The 18,654-nt window shown below is 49.6% G+C and overlaps 1 protein-coding gene and 1 long non-coding RNA gene across 3 annotated transcripts in view; one reads left to right on the top strand and one right to left on the bottom strand.

Annotated features, from left to right (window-relative positions):
* LOC111559136 overlaps positions 1-1,861 on the top strand; it is a 54,067-nt gene extending 52,206 nt beyond the window's left edge. Inside the window, exons 3-4 of one of the 2 annotated variants that reach the window (XR_006589616.1) lie at positions 135-413; positions 1,490-1,861. This is a non-coding gene — a long non-coding RNA (uncharacterized LOC111559136). Of the gene's footprint in view, positions 1-134 lie in introns of both variants that reach the window. The other variant, XR_006589617.1, reaches the window with a different exon arrangement.
* Positions 1,862-14,695: 12,834 nt separating this feature from the next.
* Positions 14,696-18,073, bottom strand: FZD2 (frizzled class receptor 2). Its single transcript, XM_011289270.3, has one exon. It carries the CDS (start codon positions 18,034-18,036, stop codon positions 16,339-16,341), a length of 1,698 nt encoding a protein of 565 aa, XP_011287572.2. The 5' UTR covers positions 18,037-18,073; the 3' UTR covers positions 14,696-16,338.
* Positions 18,074-18,654: the final 581 nt, after the last annotated feature.

Here is an 18,654-nt window from a genome sequence, read left to right as displayed (position 1 = left end):
CCCTTCAGCATCTGCCCCACCTAGCCCCCACAGCCTCACCCCTTCCCACTTTGCACTCTGCGCTCCAGCTGAGCAGAACATCTCTGACCTTCCTGCAGTTCCTTGAAAGCACCATTTCCTCTTTTGCCTTGCAGGTTTTACACAGGCGGCTGCTCACAACACTCTATTCATCATCCAGGTCTCCGCTTAGATATTGTTTCCTCCAGGAAGTCTTCCGTGGTCCATAAAGTTGGGGTTTGACGCCTCTTCTGTGAATTCCCATAGCACCCTAGACTTGACTAGCACTGTGCTCATCACGCTGTGTTGTAATTACCTGGGGTTTCACCTCGCCCTCCCACTAGAACATACCCTTCCAAAGGAACAGGAACCAAATCTGCATTGCTCACTGCTGCTTCCCTGGCACCTTTGCAAAGGTACTTTCTACGTACTGATGGAAGAAAGGAAGGGAAGAAGGGAAGAAGAAAGAAGAGGAGAGGGAAAGAGAAGGATAGGAAGTTGGTTTAAAAGCTGGAACAGCTCAGGATAAGACCAGGATTCAACTATGCGGATGGACCTCATAGCCATTAGATACAAACAAGGGAATATTATATTATTTCATTGCTAGAAGTTCTTGAACAGACACAAGTAATTGATTGTGATAGAAGCCAGAATAGTGGTTGCCTCTAGAGCAGAACTCACTGGAAGAAAGTGTCCTATATCTTAAATAGTGTTTATGTGAGTGTTGACACACGTAAAAATTCATTAATCTATACTTAACATGCACTTTGTGCATTTCACTCTAGGTTATATCTCAGTAAGAAAATAGAAAGGGAAGGAAGGGAGGGAGGGAGGAAAAAAGGGAGGAAGGAATAATGTGGGCAGATAGTCACATAAATTGCCTAGTTGGTAACAGTGATAAAGGAGTTATCATCTAGGATTATGACACAGAAGTGGGATCTGGGATCTGGGCAGAAAAAGGTGTGTGTGTGTGTATGTGTGTGTGTGTGTGTGTGTGTGTGTGTGTGTGTGTGTGTGTACACATTATGTGCTTGCAAGTGAGGAGCCTGGTTTCCACTGAAGGAAGGAAAGTAATCCAAAAAATGTTCCCATCTCTTCTTCACACATCTATCTGTCCCCTCTCTCTCCAAAGCCTCCAGTGGTTTTTTATAACTACAGCATAAAGTCCGGGCTCCTTGACCTGGCATTAAAACATTCCACTATCTGCCCCCTGCCTACCTCCGCTTCTAGACTTCTCTCTTTTGCCTGGTGCCTCTCTCCCCAAATCTACCATACTTTGCTGCTCTCATGCACTCCTTACCTGTGTCGGTTCACCAATCCATTGAGAGGTCGGCTATCATTGCCCTTTGCTTGTGACACTCCTACTCACCGTCATGGGATTCACTGCTCCTCCATCTTTCCTTTCATGGCACTTTGCTTGTAGCCAAATAGCATGTAACTTGACCTCTTGCAGATCACAGCTATTTATATATATGTTTCTCTTCTTGTCCAGAATGTCTCACATGGGTGTAGGCAGGCCGCCATCCCTCAGATTGATTGACTGATAAACCCTCCAGAAGGCAGGGACAAGATCAGTGCTCAAACCTACAGCTCAAGCTCTCAACTCCTGTCTGAATGTCAGAACCACATCTCCAAATGCTTACCAGATATCTTCTGCTTGAAGTAAATGCGTTCAAAACTGAGTTTATTACCTTCTTGTAATAAACAGAGAAAATCATGCTCACCAAGTATTCTATGTGCTCCCCTCTACTTTCCAAACTTCTGTAGTTAGGAGAGGCCATAAGACTGGTTCTGGCCAATGAAATGTGCATGGAAGCAACGTACATCATGTCTGGGCTGGGGTAATAAAAAGCCCTGTACACAATTCTCTAGTATCTCTCTCTCCTCCTGTCATGTAACTGAGGACGTGACTAAAGGAGCCATGTGTTGTAGGTGGTGTGGCTACAAGATGGTGGAGCTTGGATCCCTGAGTGACTGTATGGAGTGGAGACCCCTGTGGACCACATAGGACCTATAGTATGAGTGAGAAAACGAAACAAATCTTTGTTTTTTTAAGCCAATGAGATTTTGAAGTTATTAATGACTGCAGCATAATCTACATGATCCTAACAGATTCTCTACTCTCAAATCTGCATGTTATCTTTATTCCTTCCATCGGTGAATGATGGCTCACCCATCCAATTATCCCAGCTGGTAACCTCAAGCTGCTTCCTCCTTCACTTTCCTTTCGATTTGACAGACAGTGCTTGGGCTAGGTCTCATCTGACCCCTCTCTTGGATCAGAATCAGCATCCTGCCTGATTTCTCTGACTTTAGACTCCTCTTTCCCGCCATCCTCCTTATTGCCTCCAGAGTTCTCTTTCTAAAACACAAATCTGATCACAGTACTCACTGAGCTTAAACACTTCTACCTGTTATTTCCTGTAGGATAAAAACCAAAAATCTGAGGCTGGCACCAAGTACCCTGATTAGTCAACCTACCTTGCCAGTCTCCCCTGCCACCTAGTACTCTTAAGATCTAGCCACATTGGGAGCGTCTGGGTGGCTAAGTCAGTTGAGTGTCCGACTTTGGCTCAGGCCATGATCTCATGGTTCATGAGTTTGAGCCCCACATAGGGCTCACTGGTGTTAGTACAGAGCCCACTTCGGATCTTCTGTCCCCCTCTCTCTGCCTCTCTCTCTCAAAAAAAAAAAAAAAAAATCCAGCCACACGGGATGACCAGTGAGTCCCCAAACATACTAGGCTTTCTTGGCCTCTCAGTACAGGTAAATGTAGATCCTACTACCTGGAAAGCTCTTCCTTCCCTTGTCTTCCTGGAAAATTCCCACCCCTTTTTCAAAAACCCAAATTAAATGTACTCTCAATGAAGCTTTATTCATAAAGCCAGGCAGAATTATTTTTATCCCTCTTTTGTGTTGCTCAGAAACTCCGGACCTTCCTCTATTTGCATTTATCACTAAATTTTAAGAATCCATTTACCAAGTTCGCCTCTCCCACTAGGCTGGAAGCTCTTCCGTGGCAGAAATGGTATCATTCATCTTTGTATTCCTAGGGGCAAAGCAGGTAGAAGTGTATTAAAAGAATGAGTGAATAAGTAGATGGATCAAGGAAAGAATTCTTTTATATCTGTCTCTTACTGTTTACATCATTTGTACCCTAGAATTTCCTCAATGTGCAGTACATTGGTTATCTATTGCTGTGTAAAAAAAAAAAATTACCCAAAACTAAGTATTTTTATTTAAAAAAATTTTTTTAAATGATTTTAATGTTTATTTTTGAGAGACAGAGACAGAGTGTGAGTGGGGGAGGGGCACTGAGAGAGGGAGACATAAAATATGAAGCAAGCTTCAGGCTCTGAGCTATCAGCACAGAGTCTGACGTGGGGCTCAAACTCACGGACTGCAAGATCATGACCTGAACCAAAGTCGGACACTTAACCGACTGAGGCACCCAGGCACCCCAATTTTTAAAATTTTTTTTAATGTTTATTTCGAGAGAGAGAGAGAGCACACACACATGCTCATGTGCAAGTGGAGGAGGGGCAGAGAGAGAGTGAGAGAGAATCCCAAGCTGGCTCCACACTGTCAGATGGAGCCTGACACAGGGCTCAATCCCACTAATGGTGAGATCAAGACCTGAGCCAAAATGAAGAGGGGGATGCTTAACTGACTGAGCCACCCAGGCGCCTCTAAAACTAAGTATTTTTTTAAAAGATTCTTGGGGGTGCCTGGGTGGCTCAGTCTTAATTAAGCATCTGACTTCGGCTCAGGTCATGATCTCGCGGTTGGTGGGTTCAAGCCCTGCATCGGGCTCTGTGCTGACAGCTCAGAGCCTGGAGCCTGCTTTAGATTCTGTGTCTCCTTCTCTCTCTACCCCTCCCTCGCTCATGCTCCGTCTCTCTTTCTCCCTCAAAAATAAACATTAAAAAAAATAAAGGTTTTTACAAAATGTTTATTTATTTATATTGAGAGAGAGAGGGAGGGGCACAGAGAGAGGGAAGGAGAGAGAATATCCCAAGCAGGCTCCATACTGTCAGCCCAGAGCCCGACGCAGGCGGGGCTTGATCTCTTCAACCGTGAGATCACGATCTGAGCTGAAATCAAAAGTCAGATGCTTAACCGACTAAGCCACCCAGGGGCCCCTAGAACTAAGTATTTTTAAACAACAGGCATTTATTATCTTGCAGTTTCTGTGGGTCATAACGGCGAGCACAGCTTAGGTGGGTGCTTTTGGCTCAACAAATCTCGCGAGGCTGCAGTCAACTGCCAGCTGGGGTTGGGGTCTCATCCAAAGACTTGACTAGAACAGAGTGGGGGGAAGGGAATCCGCTTCCAAGCTCACTGACATGGGTGTTGGCAGGCCTCAATCCCTTACCACGCAGGGAGGAGATTACATAAAGACGTGAACACCAGGAAGCAGGGATCACTGGGGGCCAACCCAGAAGCTGCCTACCACATGCAGTCATGCAGTTTTTCCACTTTCAACGACATGAGGAAAAGAGAAGGACCAGAGAAATTCCTAGTGCAGGATCTGGAGCCAGCCTAATACCTTTGAAAGCAAAAATCCTAACCCCTGAGAGGGTGTCAACAAAAATTTTACCTAGCTCTGATGAAAACGGATGTATATGTGTGTATGCACACACCCAGGCATTTGTGTACCCAGAAGTCCTGAGAGAAAGCTAGTCATTTTTACACATGTACAGTAAATGGCAGAGATTGAAATCAAGGACTTTGTATGGTGACCCTGAGACAGAAGGCAGGTATGGTGGTCCAGAAGGAAGGGCATGTTGAGATAGAAGAATGTCCCATTCTGCTTTTCCCCCTAGACTGAGAGTCAGCAAACGTAGGATCTGGACTTGACGTGGCGCAAAGAGACTGTGGGATCCCAGGGCTATTTGTTTAACCCTCCTGTTGCTCCGCTTCTTTATCTGTAAAATAAAGGCGCTCAGTCATATGATTTTTTTTAAAGATTCTTTTGTATTTTTTTTTAGTGATCTCTAACACCCAACATGGGGCTTGAACTTACAACCCCAAGATCAAGAGTCACATACCCCTCCAACTGAGCCAGGTGCCCCTAAATATTTTTATTTTATTTATTTATTTTTAAGACTTTATTTATTTATTTTTTTTTCAACGTTTATTTATTTTTGGGACAGAGAGAGACAGAGCATGAACGGGGGAGGGGCAGAGAGAGAGGGAGACACAGAATCGGAAACAGGCTCCAGGCTCTGAGCCATCAGCCCAGAGCCTGACGCGGGGCTCGAACTCCCGGACCGCGAGATCGTGACCTGGCTGAAGTCGGACGCTTAACCGACTGCGCCGCCCAGGCGCCCCAAGACTTTATTTTTAAGTGATCTCTACACCCAGTGTAGGGCTCAAACTTACAACAGTGACATCAAGAGTTGCGTGCTCCACTGACTGAGCCAGCAAGGCACCCCCGGTCATGTGATCTTGAAGAGCCTTTTAATCTCTATTATTCTACAGTATAAGGTAGAAGTTAATAGCATGAGCTCTGGTGTCAGACTACCTGAGTTCAGGTCTAAGTGATCACACTTACAAGCTGTTACCTTGAAAAAATTACTTAACTGCTCTGGTTTCCAGCCCATTCTTAGGAATAAATGAATTAATGCATGTCAAATACTTAGAACAATGCCAGATACATAGCAAGTACTTAATTAACTGAATTATTACTATCCATTTGTTTCAGTTCTCTAGTGCTGCATAACAAAGTACCCCAAAACTGAGTAGCTTAAAAGAACACCCATTTTATTATATCCCATAATTTTATGGGTCAAGAATTTGGATAAGGCTTGGCTGGGTGATTCTCCTGTTCCACAGGCATCGTTGAGGATATTTAGTGATATTCAGCTGCTAGGTGGGCTGGTCTAGAGGATTTAAGATGGTTTCACTCACCTGTCTAGTGTGTCAGTAGGGATGGCTGAAAGGCTGGGCTCAGCTAGAAATATTAACCAGAGCACCTCCATGTGGCCTCTCTAGCATGGTGGTCTCTGGAAAGCCTGACTTCTCAGATGGCAGCTCAGGAATCCTGAGGGTGAGGGTTCCCATGTACAGGCTGAAGCTACATGGGTCTTCGTGACCCAGCCTGGGATGTCATGTAGCATCATTTCCACCATACTCAACTAGTCAAAGCAGCCCATATTCAAGGTGAGGAGACACAGACTCCACCTCTCAATAGGAGAGTCAAATAATCTGAAGTTATGTATTATAGTCACCTCACTTTCTGACCCCCAAGGAAGTTTCTCATATGAATCCTACAGGGATGTCAATGGACCAACCTATCCCTCTTTCTCTGTCAAGGAATTCGGATTATCTCTCCCTTCAAGGCAACAATTCACACTCCTCCCTAGAGATATGCATGTATACACTCACACATGTATAGCCATATACACACACACACACAGTCACACAGGTCTGGTACATACATGTAGCCAAGGCTGCCTCCATTTGTAGCCATGTCTTAGGTCAGGGAGACCCCAAGTCCTGCCCTACAGTTCTTTACCAGGAAGTTCACTGATTATTCCTACTCTTATTGGTGTGAAAGAGGGCATTAGTAGGGATGGAGTCCAGTCATTGATTAGAAAGAGACCATGTGTGTGTATCTGTGAGTGTGTGTGTGTGTGTGTGTGTGTGTGTGTGTGTGTGTGTGTACATGGCTCTTGCTTCTGATTGGCTCAAGTCAGTAAAGAAATGAGATCTGCTGTTGAGAACAGGCAGGGGTGGCTCAGATGTGTGTTTCAGGGCCAAGCTAGCGTGAGATTGAAATTTTGCTGGGGCTCAACCCAAATCCTCACTTAGATCAGCCCTGCCACTCTCCTCTACACTCATCCTATGTTCCAAGCACGCTTTACTTCTCACTGTTCCCTGACTACGCCATGTTCTTCCATGGCTTTGCCCATGGGGTTCCTTTTGCACAGAAAGCCCTTGTCTTTTCCCCCCAACCACAGTGTCTGTCTTTTGTATCACATGGTATTGTGATCATCTGCTTATATGGCCACTTTCTTCAAGAGCAGAGACCATGCTCTATTCTTCACTGTACCCCCATGCCTGGCAAAGAATAGTTTTCAACACTGGTTGAACCAATGGCTGAATACCCAGCTATTGCTCCCAGATTCAGCAACTATTCCTCCTCCACATCTGTGTGCTGCCTGATTCCACCCCAACTCCCTGAGCCCCTATGAGAAGGGGCGAAGGTCTCAAAAGCTAGGGTGGAAAGTTGGGGCTGGATTCTTGAGGCCCTAGAGAGACTCTGCAAAGTCTCAGAAAACAGGAAAGGACATGGCGCTGAGCTGTAGAGGTGTGGCCAGCAGACCCAGAGGCACTCACATTCCTACTGGGAAAAGCCAGAGAATCCTGCAAGGTTTTTCCAGTGTGGAAGAGGATGTCTTAAAGTTTTCAAGCCTCAGTTGAAATAGTCCGTAAACACACCTGGTTCTGCTGGGTTAAGTGTTAGGGTCTGTAGGGAATACTCAGACCTGGACCTGAGCCAGCACCTTCCTGGAAGATGATTCTGGCTGCTGAGGTGGGGGCAGGTGCAGCTGAGAAAAGAGGTCCCCTGGACCAGTGCTCCTTACACTTGAATGTGCAAACAAATCCCCAGGGAATCTTGTTAAAATGCAGCTTCTGATTCGGTAAGTATGAGGTCAGATCCAAGACTCTGCTTTTCTAACAAGCTCCCAGGTGTTGGCACTGCTAGGGGGCAGGGGGGTGGGTAGAAAGCAGATGGAATCACACTTTGAGTAACAAAGACCTAGAAAACTGGCATTAAGATCCAGACATTGAGGGCTCAGGGCTCGGGCCTTAGAAGGAGAGGCCACCATCAGCAATGTTACAAAAATGTTCAGGAGATGATGCAGGAGATGATATAGTATAAAGTCAGCCTGACCTTTATCTGGTATAGGTGCCAACCTTTACATTCTTTGAGTCTCTGACCATGACAGACATCACTAGTGGATTCCAGCACTATCTCCCATTAAACCAAGAGGAAGCCTCAGAATCCATCTTAACACAGTGCTCCTGGGTAGCCACTACCAACGCATTACAGCTGGCATGAGAAATGACCCCATTTGCTATTTCTGGTATTGTGGTTAAAAGTCTGACTGCCTGTGCTCTTCTTGGGCTGGCTAGATGCCCTCTGAACAGCTGTTTCCACGAAATTCAGTTGCTTTAATATGCTGTAATTTGAGGTAAAGACAGCACTCATTTCGTAGTTCTTTTCAACATCAAATGCTATTATGAATGTATAGTGCTTAGCACAGTGTCTAGCACATAGAATGTCCCCTGTAAATGATGGCTACCACAAGGAGGCTGAAAGGATTGGCTGCATAATTGGGGGAGATGCGAGTGGTGAGGCGGGAGAGGAAAGCAAGGGAGAGAAGCCAGGGAGCTAAGAGTGGCGAAGGTTAGGTGGACAAAGGCTGTGCCAACCCTGGGAGGGCTGGGAGATTCCTAGCTCTCTCTGGATGGAAATGGGCCCCCTCCTGGCACAAAAGCTGTTTGATCAGAAGGGTTGCATGGCTCAGGTCATCTTGAGGTATCTGAGTTCAGAACTTCTTGTCAAGGAGGGGTGCCTGGGTGGCTCAGTCGGTTAAGTGGCCGACTTCGGCTCAGGTCATGATCTCGAGGTCCGTGGGTTCGAGCCCCGCGTCGGGCTCTGTGCTGACGGCTCAGAGCCTGGAGCCTGTTTCAGATTCTGTGTCTCCCTCTTTCTCTGACCCTCCCCTGTTCATGCTCTCTGTCTCAAAAATAAATAAATGTTAAAAAAAAAAAAAAAGAACTTCTTGTCAAGGAAAATCGTGAAAGACTTTGAAATGGTTAAAAAGATTACTGGGGGGGGGGGGGTTGGCGAAGACTACTGCGTGTCCTTGCAGGTTATCTTTGAGTTTTATTGTCTTTCAGTTATTTTACAACTCCGGCAACTGTAATCATGGACACTATTTTTGTCCATAAAATGTAAACCGTGTCTGGTGAAGATGTAACTGATATTACCCAGTGAATATTGCCCAGTTTTACATTAAGCAAATTTATTCCAACATTCTTTTTAAGTTTGCTTGTTGTTTGTTTAGAGCGGGCACAAACAGGGGAGGGGCAGAGAGGAGAGCAGAACCCCAAGCAGGCTTTGCGCCATCAACACAGAGCCTGATGCAGGGCTCGAACTCAGGAACGGTGAGATCATGTGAGATCATGACCTGAGCCAGATGCTTAACCAACTGAGCACCCCCCCCAGGTGCCCCAACACTGTCTTTTTTAACACTTTTATTTTTAAGTACTCTCTACACCCACCGTGGGCCTTGAACTCATGTCCCCGAGATCAAGAGTCACACACTCTTCTGACTGAGCCAGCCAGGCGCCCCTGTTTCAATGTTCTTGATGGCCTAGATATCTTTCGGTTCTTTGGATTCTCCTGAACATCTTGCTGATTACTTCATTAATTGATGAGTCAAATGGAAATTTTGATGTATTTATTGTATCTTTGTATAAGAGTAATGATTCTGTCTGGTAGAAAAAAAAATTTTTTTCAGCATTCTCATTAGCAGTGAAGATTGAGCAAGAGGCTTCCAGGACCCTCTGTCCTAGACAAGTTTTCTCATGTGCTCCAAACAACACATTACACATGTTAAGTTTATAAGGGATTATGTCCAACTTCATTACTTGTTTTATACTATCCAAATAGATACATCATGATTTGATATTTGAACACGGACACATTCTCAAACGCTTATTTAGAGAGCTTGTTTAACAAAACATTAAAAACTCAGAAGCACCACAAAAGTACCATCTATTCATTCATTCGCTTAAACTAGATGGTTGTCTCCATGTGGGCAGGGACTGAATTTGTGCCTCTCTAGAGCTTAGCAAGTTCCTGACTTGGGGTAAGCACTGAACACCCGAAATACTAACTACTGAGCCAACGCAATGAACGAATAAGCTTAACTAGCATTTATTAAGCACTTGCTATGTGCCAGGCACTGCTTTAAACATTGTACTTGAATTATTTAATTCTCCAACCAGTCTTGCAATGTAAGTATTATTACTATTCCCATTTACAGATAATGTACAGAGAGGTCAACACCTAGCAAGGGGCTAAGCCAGATTCAGGCCCAAGGAGACTGGCTCCGGAGCCTGATGTTGGACACCCGCTATGTGCCAGGCATATTGCTAGGCTCAGGGAGAGAGAGAAAAGACTAAACACAGGCTCTCCTTCAAAGAGGTCATAGTCAAGAAAGGAATGACAAACAATACTGTGATGTGCTGTGACCATTGAGAACACAGTGTGGGGACAGGATTGGCCAGGGGTATGGCTGTCTGCAGAGGGGCCACCTGACCTCAGGGACATTCTGAGTCAACAGTAGTTAATATGTAAAGCTAGGAAAAGGGAAAGGCATTCAGGCCACAGGAACAGTACATGCAAAATCACGGGGCATGGTTGGTCTGAAAACACAAGAGTTCCAGAGGATGGCACATAGGAGTGTAGGGGAGGACAGTGGGAAGTGAGACTGGAGAGCTAAGAGCCAGATCCAGACCTTGGAAAGCCTTCTGAGCTGAGTTGCTGAGGGAGGGAGGGGTTGGGACACTCTTCGGAGGCCTTGTAGGATTTTAACCAAAAGACATTAAACCCAGTACACAGAATTCCCTTCAAGCCACATCCCACCCCAGAGAGTTCCCTAGGAGACCTAGACCAGTTGGGAAATGCAATAGGACTGTGGGTCACACCCAGTGCCACCTGGGAGCAGTGGCTGGGAGTACTCCCTCCCTCACACCCACAACTCCTGCTGTTGTGCTCACCCCCACACACAGCATGGCCACTTCAGGCCCACTCCCTGTCACATTCCCCCTAGAGGGTGAGGCCAGAGAGATGAGAATTAAGCACCCTCCCTTCTTACATCCCTTCCTTGCCCACCCTCTGACTCCACTATCCTAAGCAGCTGCAGAGCCTGGCACACCGTAGGCCCCAGTCAGAGGAAGAACGGGAGACTGGCGCTTCCTGGGGGGGCCAGGGCTCTGGGCTGTACCCTCCCCTCCCAGCGGGCTGAGGCTGGTGATTAGCTGGGTTAATTATATCCAAGCCATTTCCGATTGGCACAAGCCCACCCACCCACAGAGCCTGCCCAGAAGGCGTGCAGGCCGGGCCGAGGGTCGCAATGCCAGGGCGCCAGCGACCCTGGGAGGGGGTACTGACCCTTGCAATGGCCAAAAGGAAGGTGGTTGTCCTCCCAGCTCCAGGACCTCCTGCCCTCCCCTCACCCCAGGCCTCCTTCTCAATACTTCCTACCCCATCCTCCCTTTTGCATGTCCCCGCACAAATCCCTTTCCTGCCCCTCCTCCTCCAGGTTTGGAATGAAATCATGGGGCTCTGAGTTCCGCACGAGGCCCCTACATAAACACTCTGATTGGGGCTAATTATAAGGGCCAGGTTGGGAGGCTGGAGCCTTCAGAAAGCTTGGCTCTCAAACAAAGGGCCCAGGGCTCAGCCCTCAGCCCAGGCCGGCCCCTCCCCAGGCTTCATTAGGAATAAGGAGGGTCCTGGGCCACAGGCAGTCCTCTCTGAACTCAATCAATAGTTTCTGGGCTTGTTCCATGTCCCAAGTCCCATCTTGTCCTTTCTCCAGGCATCAAATCCGGGCCCTGCCCAGATGGTTTGGAAAGGCTGCAAGCCTGCAGTGGAAGGCAAGGCAGCTGGGGAGGGGCTCTCAGGCAGTGAGGCTGGGGATGGGGCAGAGCTGGGGGGGGGGGGGGAGGCGCAGGGGAAGCCAGCTGTGACAGCCCTAGCCCTAATTAGCCGGCTTCAAAGCTGGCTGGAGAGAGAGCCCGCCTGCGTGTGTGCCCTGCTCACTCAGGCGGGTAAGACATTTCTGTCCTAATCAGAGGAGAGGCCGGGAGAAAAACACTGCCCACCACCCCCAGGAGCCTCTAGACTGTGAGCTCGAACCCAGAGTCAGGTGCAAAACCTGGGAGCACAGGAAATCATTCTGTTTTGTTAAAATTATCAGCAACAATAGAGTAAAAAGCCCTGAAGAAATGCACATCCTTTGATCTAACGATTCTTTTAGGAATTAGCCTAAGTATCAGGGAGATGCTACAACTTATTGAACTTTTATGTGCTGGCTTTGTGTATACCATCTGATATAATCTTCATGGCAAGTTGCCAGACAGGTACAGCCACCTTTTTACAGATGAGGACAGGGGCTCAGAGGTTAGGAGACTTCCACAGGGCTCATAGCTGGCAATGTCTCATGCCAGAGCCTGTACTCTCTATCATGATCTGCCTGTGTGTCTCTTTTTTGCCTGCTTTTCTCCCTCTACAACAAAGGTATTTACACGCTCATTCCACTCTGCTGCACTTGGTAATTTGTTACCTTCCAGAGAGGCAGGAATGAGGGAATAATCTGGTTTGGGGGTGTTTCTGGTTTTGTAGACCTGATGGTTTTCCCTCCTGAACTCCGCCCCCCCCCCCCCCCCCCGCCGCCTTTCCATAACATAAGTGATTAGACACTTGAGGGAATACCAGAGTTCCCCCAAGAAGGTGAAGGATGCCCACTGGAGAAGTGGAGATACCCAGTCATCAGGACTAGAAAATGTCTAAACCAGGAATTGGAAAACTAGCTTGGGGATGGGGCGATGGAGGGGGGCACAGAGAGTTCACCAGCCACCTAAAGTTACATGCAAAATTGTTTGTTCACCAGAGTCTGCCCATTTTCTCCCAGGAAAAGCTCCAAAGATTTTTAAGGTTCTCAGATGGGTCAGTGGCCCCAGTTTAAAATTCATTTTGAGGAAAGGAAGGGGAGTCCAGAGAAAGAAGGGACCATCTACAGTGAGCAGGTAGATGATCAAAGGCACGATGCCTCGGATATAGCAGACTCTGGGCTCAGCTTCTCCAGACATGGGCCCCATGGCACCCTGGGACGGCATCTCCCCACTTCTGGAATCCAGCCCAGATCTAGGGCCCCAACACCCTATAATACAGAAGTCATCAGCCCCAGATCCTAGTGATCTTCATTCTCTGGGGATGTTCAGAAGAATTTTGTCTTGGAAAACTTTACTGTCCTCTTCTGCGGCTAGTTCTTAAAGGACAATGAGTTTGTAACTAATAGAACCATCTTTAGGAGGGGAGGCTGGGAGCAGGTGTGGAAAAGCCAAAGTCTGATCCACGATCGAGGAGTCTGGAGGAGAAATGCCCTGAACCTAGAGAGCCTGTTGCTCCTTTGTGGGATGGAGTAAGGGTGGGAGAGCAGGTAGAAAGCAGCTGCGTCTGTGATGTGACTGGCCTCAGGTGAAAGGTCTTCCTTTGGGCCCTTGACCCTCCACCAGACAAAGCCTCTCTCTTCCAGAGGGAGGCCTCAACCCACTTACAACTACTCATAGGGTGGCCCAGAACTCTGCAAAAGCAGACCTCTGAGCCCATGTGTTTAACTGTGTTTTCCAATCAAGGCAGTGGAGACCCCTCTCCAGATATGGCAGTGAGCTCAGGTAATCTGCCTTTGGGTCTCTGCTCCAGGCACGGTCTCTCCTAAATTCCCTGAACTTTGGGGTAACACTTCCCTTCCTCTGAGAGCTGATTCATTAAAGCAAGGAGAGCAGCCAGGTGGGACATTCCCCACTACTTTCCATAAGGTAATTAGCCCTTGCCCCCTCCCCGGCCTTTGGGGAAGGGGAGGGCATCTAGAACTGTCCTGTCCAAAGGAGGCCATTATCATCTACCCTGTCCCCCCCCCCCACCATAAAACCTATTTTTTCCACTTTCTTGGGCCCTCTTCTGCATTGGCAGGAGACTTTCAGGGAAGGGGGTTAAGAACAGTCTTTACCAAAATTCCCTCTCTCTCACCCCCACTCAGGGAAGGAAAAGAGATCATTGCTGTTAGGCCACCAAGTGTTCCTGCTATCAGCGTGAGGGTCCACTGACAAATGTACCCAAAGCACTAAGAGCTGGGCTCCTGGGCCTTGGGGGGGGGGGGGGGATGCAGGATGGGCTCTTACCCAAATCTTCAAGAGACCAGTTCTCCTCTTTCCACTGGGTTCCATCTCAGCCACTGCAACCCCCCTCCCTTTCACCATTCTTTCCAGGAGAGGCACTCACAATTTGTAATTTAACTCTTTCCTGCAGCCCTTGCGGGGTTCCTTTAGAATTTTGCAGCAAACGGAGCTCCGGGAGTGACTCCCCTGCCTGCTTCTTTGATAGTTGAGAGAATCTCATGTTGGGCCTTCACACACATCATCATTTGAGAAAGAGTTAGTTTTAACATATAAGGTTGACCACCCCCACAAACCATTTGGGGGAAGGTTATATATTTTGGGAAGGGGGCTCTGCTGAAATCCCCAGGCTTCATACAATTCCAAACAAAGCCCAACATACGACTTCAATTACCACCAAACATTTCCAGATCCCCTCCCCCAACATAAACTAACACACACAAACACATCGAAGTAGAGGTTCTAACTTACTTTCTCCCTTGTCCCAAAGACTGCCTTTCTCCCTTGTCCCAAAGACTGCCAACAAAGGGTGGTAAGGCACCATTTTCCCCATCATCATTTAGCTAAAAAAACAAGGTCTGGGGGCAGGGAACCTCTTCTCCACCCCACCCCCAACCAAGTAGGCCAAGGGGAGAGGGAAAGAGGGGGTGTGGTTTGGTTAAACTAATAAAATGTTACAACCCTGTTAAATACAATTAAAGGGCTAGATCTCTAGAAGATAATTAAATGTGCTTTATTATGATTATTAGCTTTTAATTTGCACTATTATCAAGAAACAGGCGATGGTGAAAAACTGAGTTATGTGGCATAGTTGTTCCACCCTACCCTTTGGTCTTCAATCCTTTGGAATTAAAATTCTAAAATATTCCAAATAGTTGAGGGAAATGATGTGTATTGGATACGGCAATTCTCTTACCAGCGTCAAAAATACTTTAAGTGTTGCCTTTTATTTTGGAGGGTTTAGGGGGAAGATAAGAAACATCTGTTATAAACATTCTATCAATCTTGTGATATAGAATGTCATGTAAACACTCAACCCCACCCCCACAGCACAAAGAGCCTGCCCAGAGGCTCCTTCCAAAGCAAAGATACCCACCTTTCCCTACCCGGCCTTTCTGGACAAGTTTGAAAAGAAACGTCTTTTGTTAAAGGAAAACTAAAAATCCCACCAGTCCATCAGTCCCCTCCCTCCAACCCAACCCATTTTTATTGCTTTTGGGGAGGAAAATTGAGGCAAAACAAAAAAAAAACAAAAAACAAAAAACCAAACCCCACACAGAACACACAAACCAACCCGCAAACTTCTAATCTCAGTGCGAGAGAAGATATTCGGTTTGGGGGAGTTGGGGGGGGTGCCGCGGAAGGAGCCCACTACAGGGGAGACGGGGGAGAGACGCAAGGGCATCTCCAAACGGTTGACTTTTGCGAACTAATGCTCCCCCTGAAAATGGAGGCAGTCAGGATTGATACTTAAGGTAGCAGCGGGGTGGGGTGGGGTGCGGTGGGGGTGAGGGGTCGGGAGTGGTTTTGTTTCAAAACACTTTTCACAAAGCACTACAAAGCACTTTCTGCCCACTCCAAGCGCCTGGGGGCAGCCAGCTGAAAAGAAGTCAAAGAGGAGAAAGATCTTCCGGCTTGCAGGGGAGCGGGCCACAGGGGTGAGGGTCATTCCACACCCCATCTCGCCCTATCCATCCCCACCGTCCCACTGGCGGGTTTGGGTTCCCCCCACCCCCACGTCTTCATCTCTTTTAGGAGTGCTCCAAAGATGGAGTGAAGGAGACAGGGCACGTGGGGAGAGAAAGGGAAAGGGAATAAAACAAGAAGAATCCGAGTCTTGTTCAAAAATACCCAACAGCTTCCACAGGCCCAGCGTCAGCGAGAAGGCTCACGTATTTGGCTTTGGGAGTTGAATGTAACCAACTTCCAACTCCTCGCGGCAAACACCTCTTCCAGCAGGCCCAGCCCTGCCAAAACACCACAACACTAACCCAAGTAGGAGATGGTGTTTGCAAGGGCACTGAAGAAAGGCGAGGGCCCCCTTAAACGCCCCCTCCCCCTCCCCTCATTCCTCAGCCCTGGCGCCCCTTGCTGCTCCTTCTCCGCCGCCCCCCCCCGTTTTTCTTTTAAATAGAAAATATATAATTAAATTTACAGACTATTTACAGTTTTAATTACAAACCTGATGGGGGTGTTGAACAGAGAATTCTCTTTAAAAAGCAACCTAAAAAAGAAATGGTTTCGATTGTTCTTTATTTAAAAAAATAAAATAAGGAGTCTGTAGGAGGCCCCCCCGGGCAGAAGCAAGCGCGGCGCGGGTGGCCTGGGGACGCGCAGCGGCGTAGGGACACCCCCTCACACGGTGGTCTCGCCGTGCCGGCTGTTGGTGAGACGGGTGTAGAACTTCCTCCACGAGTGCAGCGTCTTGCCGGACCAGATCCAGAAGCCCGACGTGATGCCCACGATGAGCGTCATGAGGTATTTGATCATGTAGACGGTGAAGTCGGGTGACATGCGCGGCGTGTAGTGCGCCGGGCACGGGATGGCCAGGCTCTTGCAGTGCTGGCTCACCCACGAGCGCTCCCAGTGCTCTCGAAAGGCCTGCTCGTAGAAGTAGCAGGCGATGACGATGGTAGCAGGCACGGTGTAGAGCACCGAGAAGACGCCGATGCGCACCATGAGCCGCTCCAGCTTCTCCGTCTTGGTGCCGTCGTGCTTCATGATGGTACGGATGCGGAAGAGTGACACGAAACCAGCCAGGAGAAAGGACGTGCCTATGAACAGGTACACGAAGAGCGGCGCCAGCACGAAGCCCCGCAGCGGGTCCAGGCTGTTGAGGCCCACGAAACACACGCCGCTCAGCAGGTCGCCGTCAATCTGGCCCATGGCCAGGATAGTGATGGTCTTGACCGCCGGCACGGCCCACGCGGCCAGGTGGAAGTACTGGGAGTTGGCCTCGATGGCCTCGTGGCCCCACTTCATGCCCGCCGCCAGGAACCAGGTGAGAGACAGGATGACCCACCAGATGGAACTGGCCATACTGAAGAAGTACAGCATCATAAAGAGGATGGTGCAGCCCTCCTTCTTGGTGCCCTGCACCACTGTGCGGTAGCCGTCCTCGGAAAAGCGCTCGTTACACACGACGCGCTCCTGGAGCACGAAGCCCGCGATGTAGGCCACCGAAACCATAGTGTAGCAGCCGGACAGAAAGATGATGGGTCGCTCCGGGTAGCGGAAGCGCTGCATGTCTACCAGGTAGGTAGTGACGGTGAAGAAGGTGGAGGCGCAGCACAGCACCGACCAGGTGAGGATCCAGAGGCGCGCGAAGCGCGTCTCCTCCTGAGAGAAGAACATGGAGCCGTCGGGCCGCGCCGGCTCACAGGGCGCCGCGCAGTCGCGCTCGCCCAGAAACTTGTAGCTGAGATAGGATGGCACCTTGAGGACGCGCGGGCAGTGGAAAGGGTGCTCCAGCGTGGCGTAGCGCGGGGGCGAGCCGCCGCCGCCCGGGCCGCCCGGGGTGCCCCCGGCACCCGGCTGCAGGCCGGGCGGAGGCGCGGTAGTGAGCAGCGCGGGCGTGCCGTCTTCGGAGTGGTTTTGGCCCACGCAGATCTGCTCCGCGCCGTGGCGCGGAAAGTGCTCGCAGCGCAGGCGCTCGGGCCACTGGAAACCGAACTTGTTCATGAGCGCCTCGCAGCCCTGGCGCGCGCGCTCGCAGATGGAGCGGCACGGCGGGATGGCCTGCTCCAGCACGGTGCACACGGGTGCGTACATGGAGCACAAGAAGAAGCGCAGTTCGGGGGAGCACTGCACCTTCACCAACGGGTAGAACTGGTGCACCTCCAGGCCCGCGTCCTCCTGGTTCGTATGGCCCAGAAGGTTGGGCATGATGGTCTGGTTGTAGGCGATGTCCGTGCACAGCGGGATGGAGATGGGCTGGCAGAAGCCGTGGTCTGGGATGGAGATGCCCTTCTCCCCGTGGAACTGGGCCGGCCCGGCGGCGGGCAGCAGCAGCAGCGGCAGCAGCAGGCGGGGCAGGGCGCTGCGGGGCCGCATGCTGGCCGCCGCCCCCCACTCGGCTCCCGGGCGCCCCCCCGCCCCCGCCCCCAGGCCCGAGACCGCGCGCCTTCCCAGCCGCCGCCGCCGCCTCGCTGCCGCCTCCCGCGCCTCTTTGCAAAGTTTGCTGGCGGCTGCAGAGTTGGGGAGGCCGGGCGGGGGAGGGGGGCGGCGCGCCTGCCGGCTCGCTCGCCGCGGTCCGACTGAGCCGCCGGAGACACCGCGCGCTGCTTGCCCTCTCTCCTCTTCTTCCTCCTCCTCTCGCCTCTCCCCTCCCTTCTCCGCCCAGCGACTCCTTTGTGCCTTCCTCCAGCCCTCACCTCGGCCTCTCCGATCCCAATTAGTCGGTTTCAAGGGGGCCCCCGCCAGCGGCCCCGCCCTCCTCTCAGCCCCCCAAAAAAGGGATCCTTGAAACCGCCCCGTCGAGCGCTAAGCACCATCCCAAAATGTGCTCTCGGCCAATCAGATTTAAACTCTAGGACCAGCCCCGAGGGCTGGATTGGTCGACCACAACATAATGAGATCAGAAACCAGATGCCAACAAAACTTTCCCCCCCCTTTTTGCTTTTTAAAGAGACAAGCTATTATTATATTAAGGGCTGTTTGCCCAGCACGGGA

This window comes from Felis catus, chromosome E1 (genome assembly GCF_018350175.1).
Source record: "Felis catus isolate Fca126 chromosome E1, F.catus_Fca126_mat1.0, whole genome shotgun sequence".
NCBI lineage: Eukaryota > Metazoa > Chordata > Mammalia > Carnivora > Felidae > Felis > Felis catus.
The sequence above is the reverse complement of the archived record's forward strand: the minus strand, read 5'-3'. Positions and strand labels throughout refer to the sequence as shown.

Excerpts from the sequence above, each read along its gene's own strand:
- FZD2 (XM_011289270.3), bottom strand. The coding sequence starts at position 18,036 with ATGCGGCCCCGCAGCGCCCTGCCCCGCCTGCTGCTGCCGCTGCTGCTG.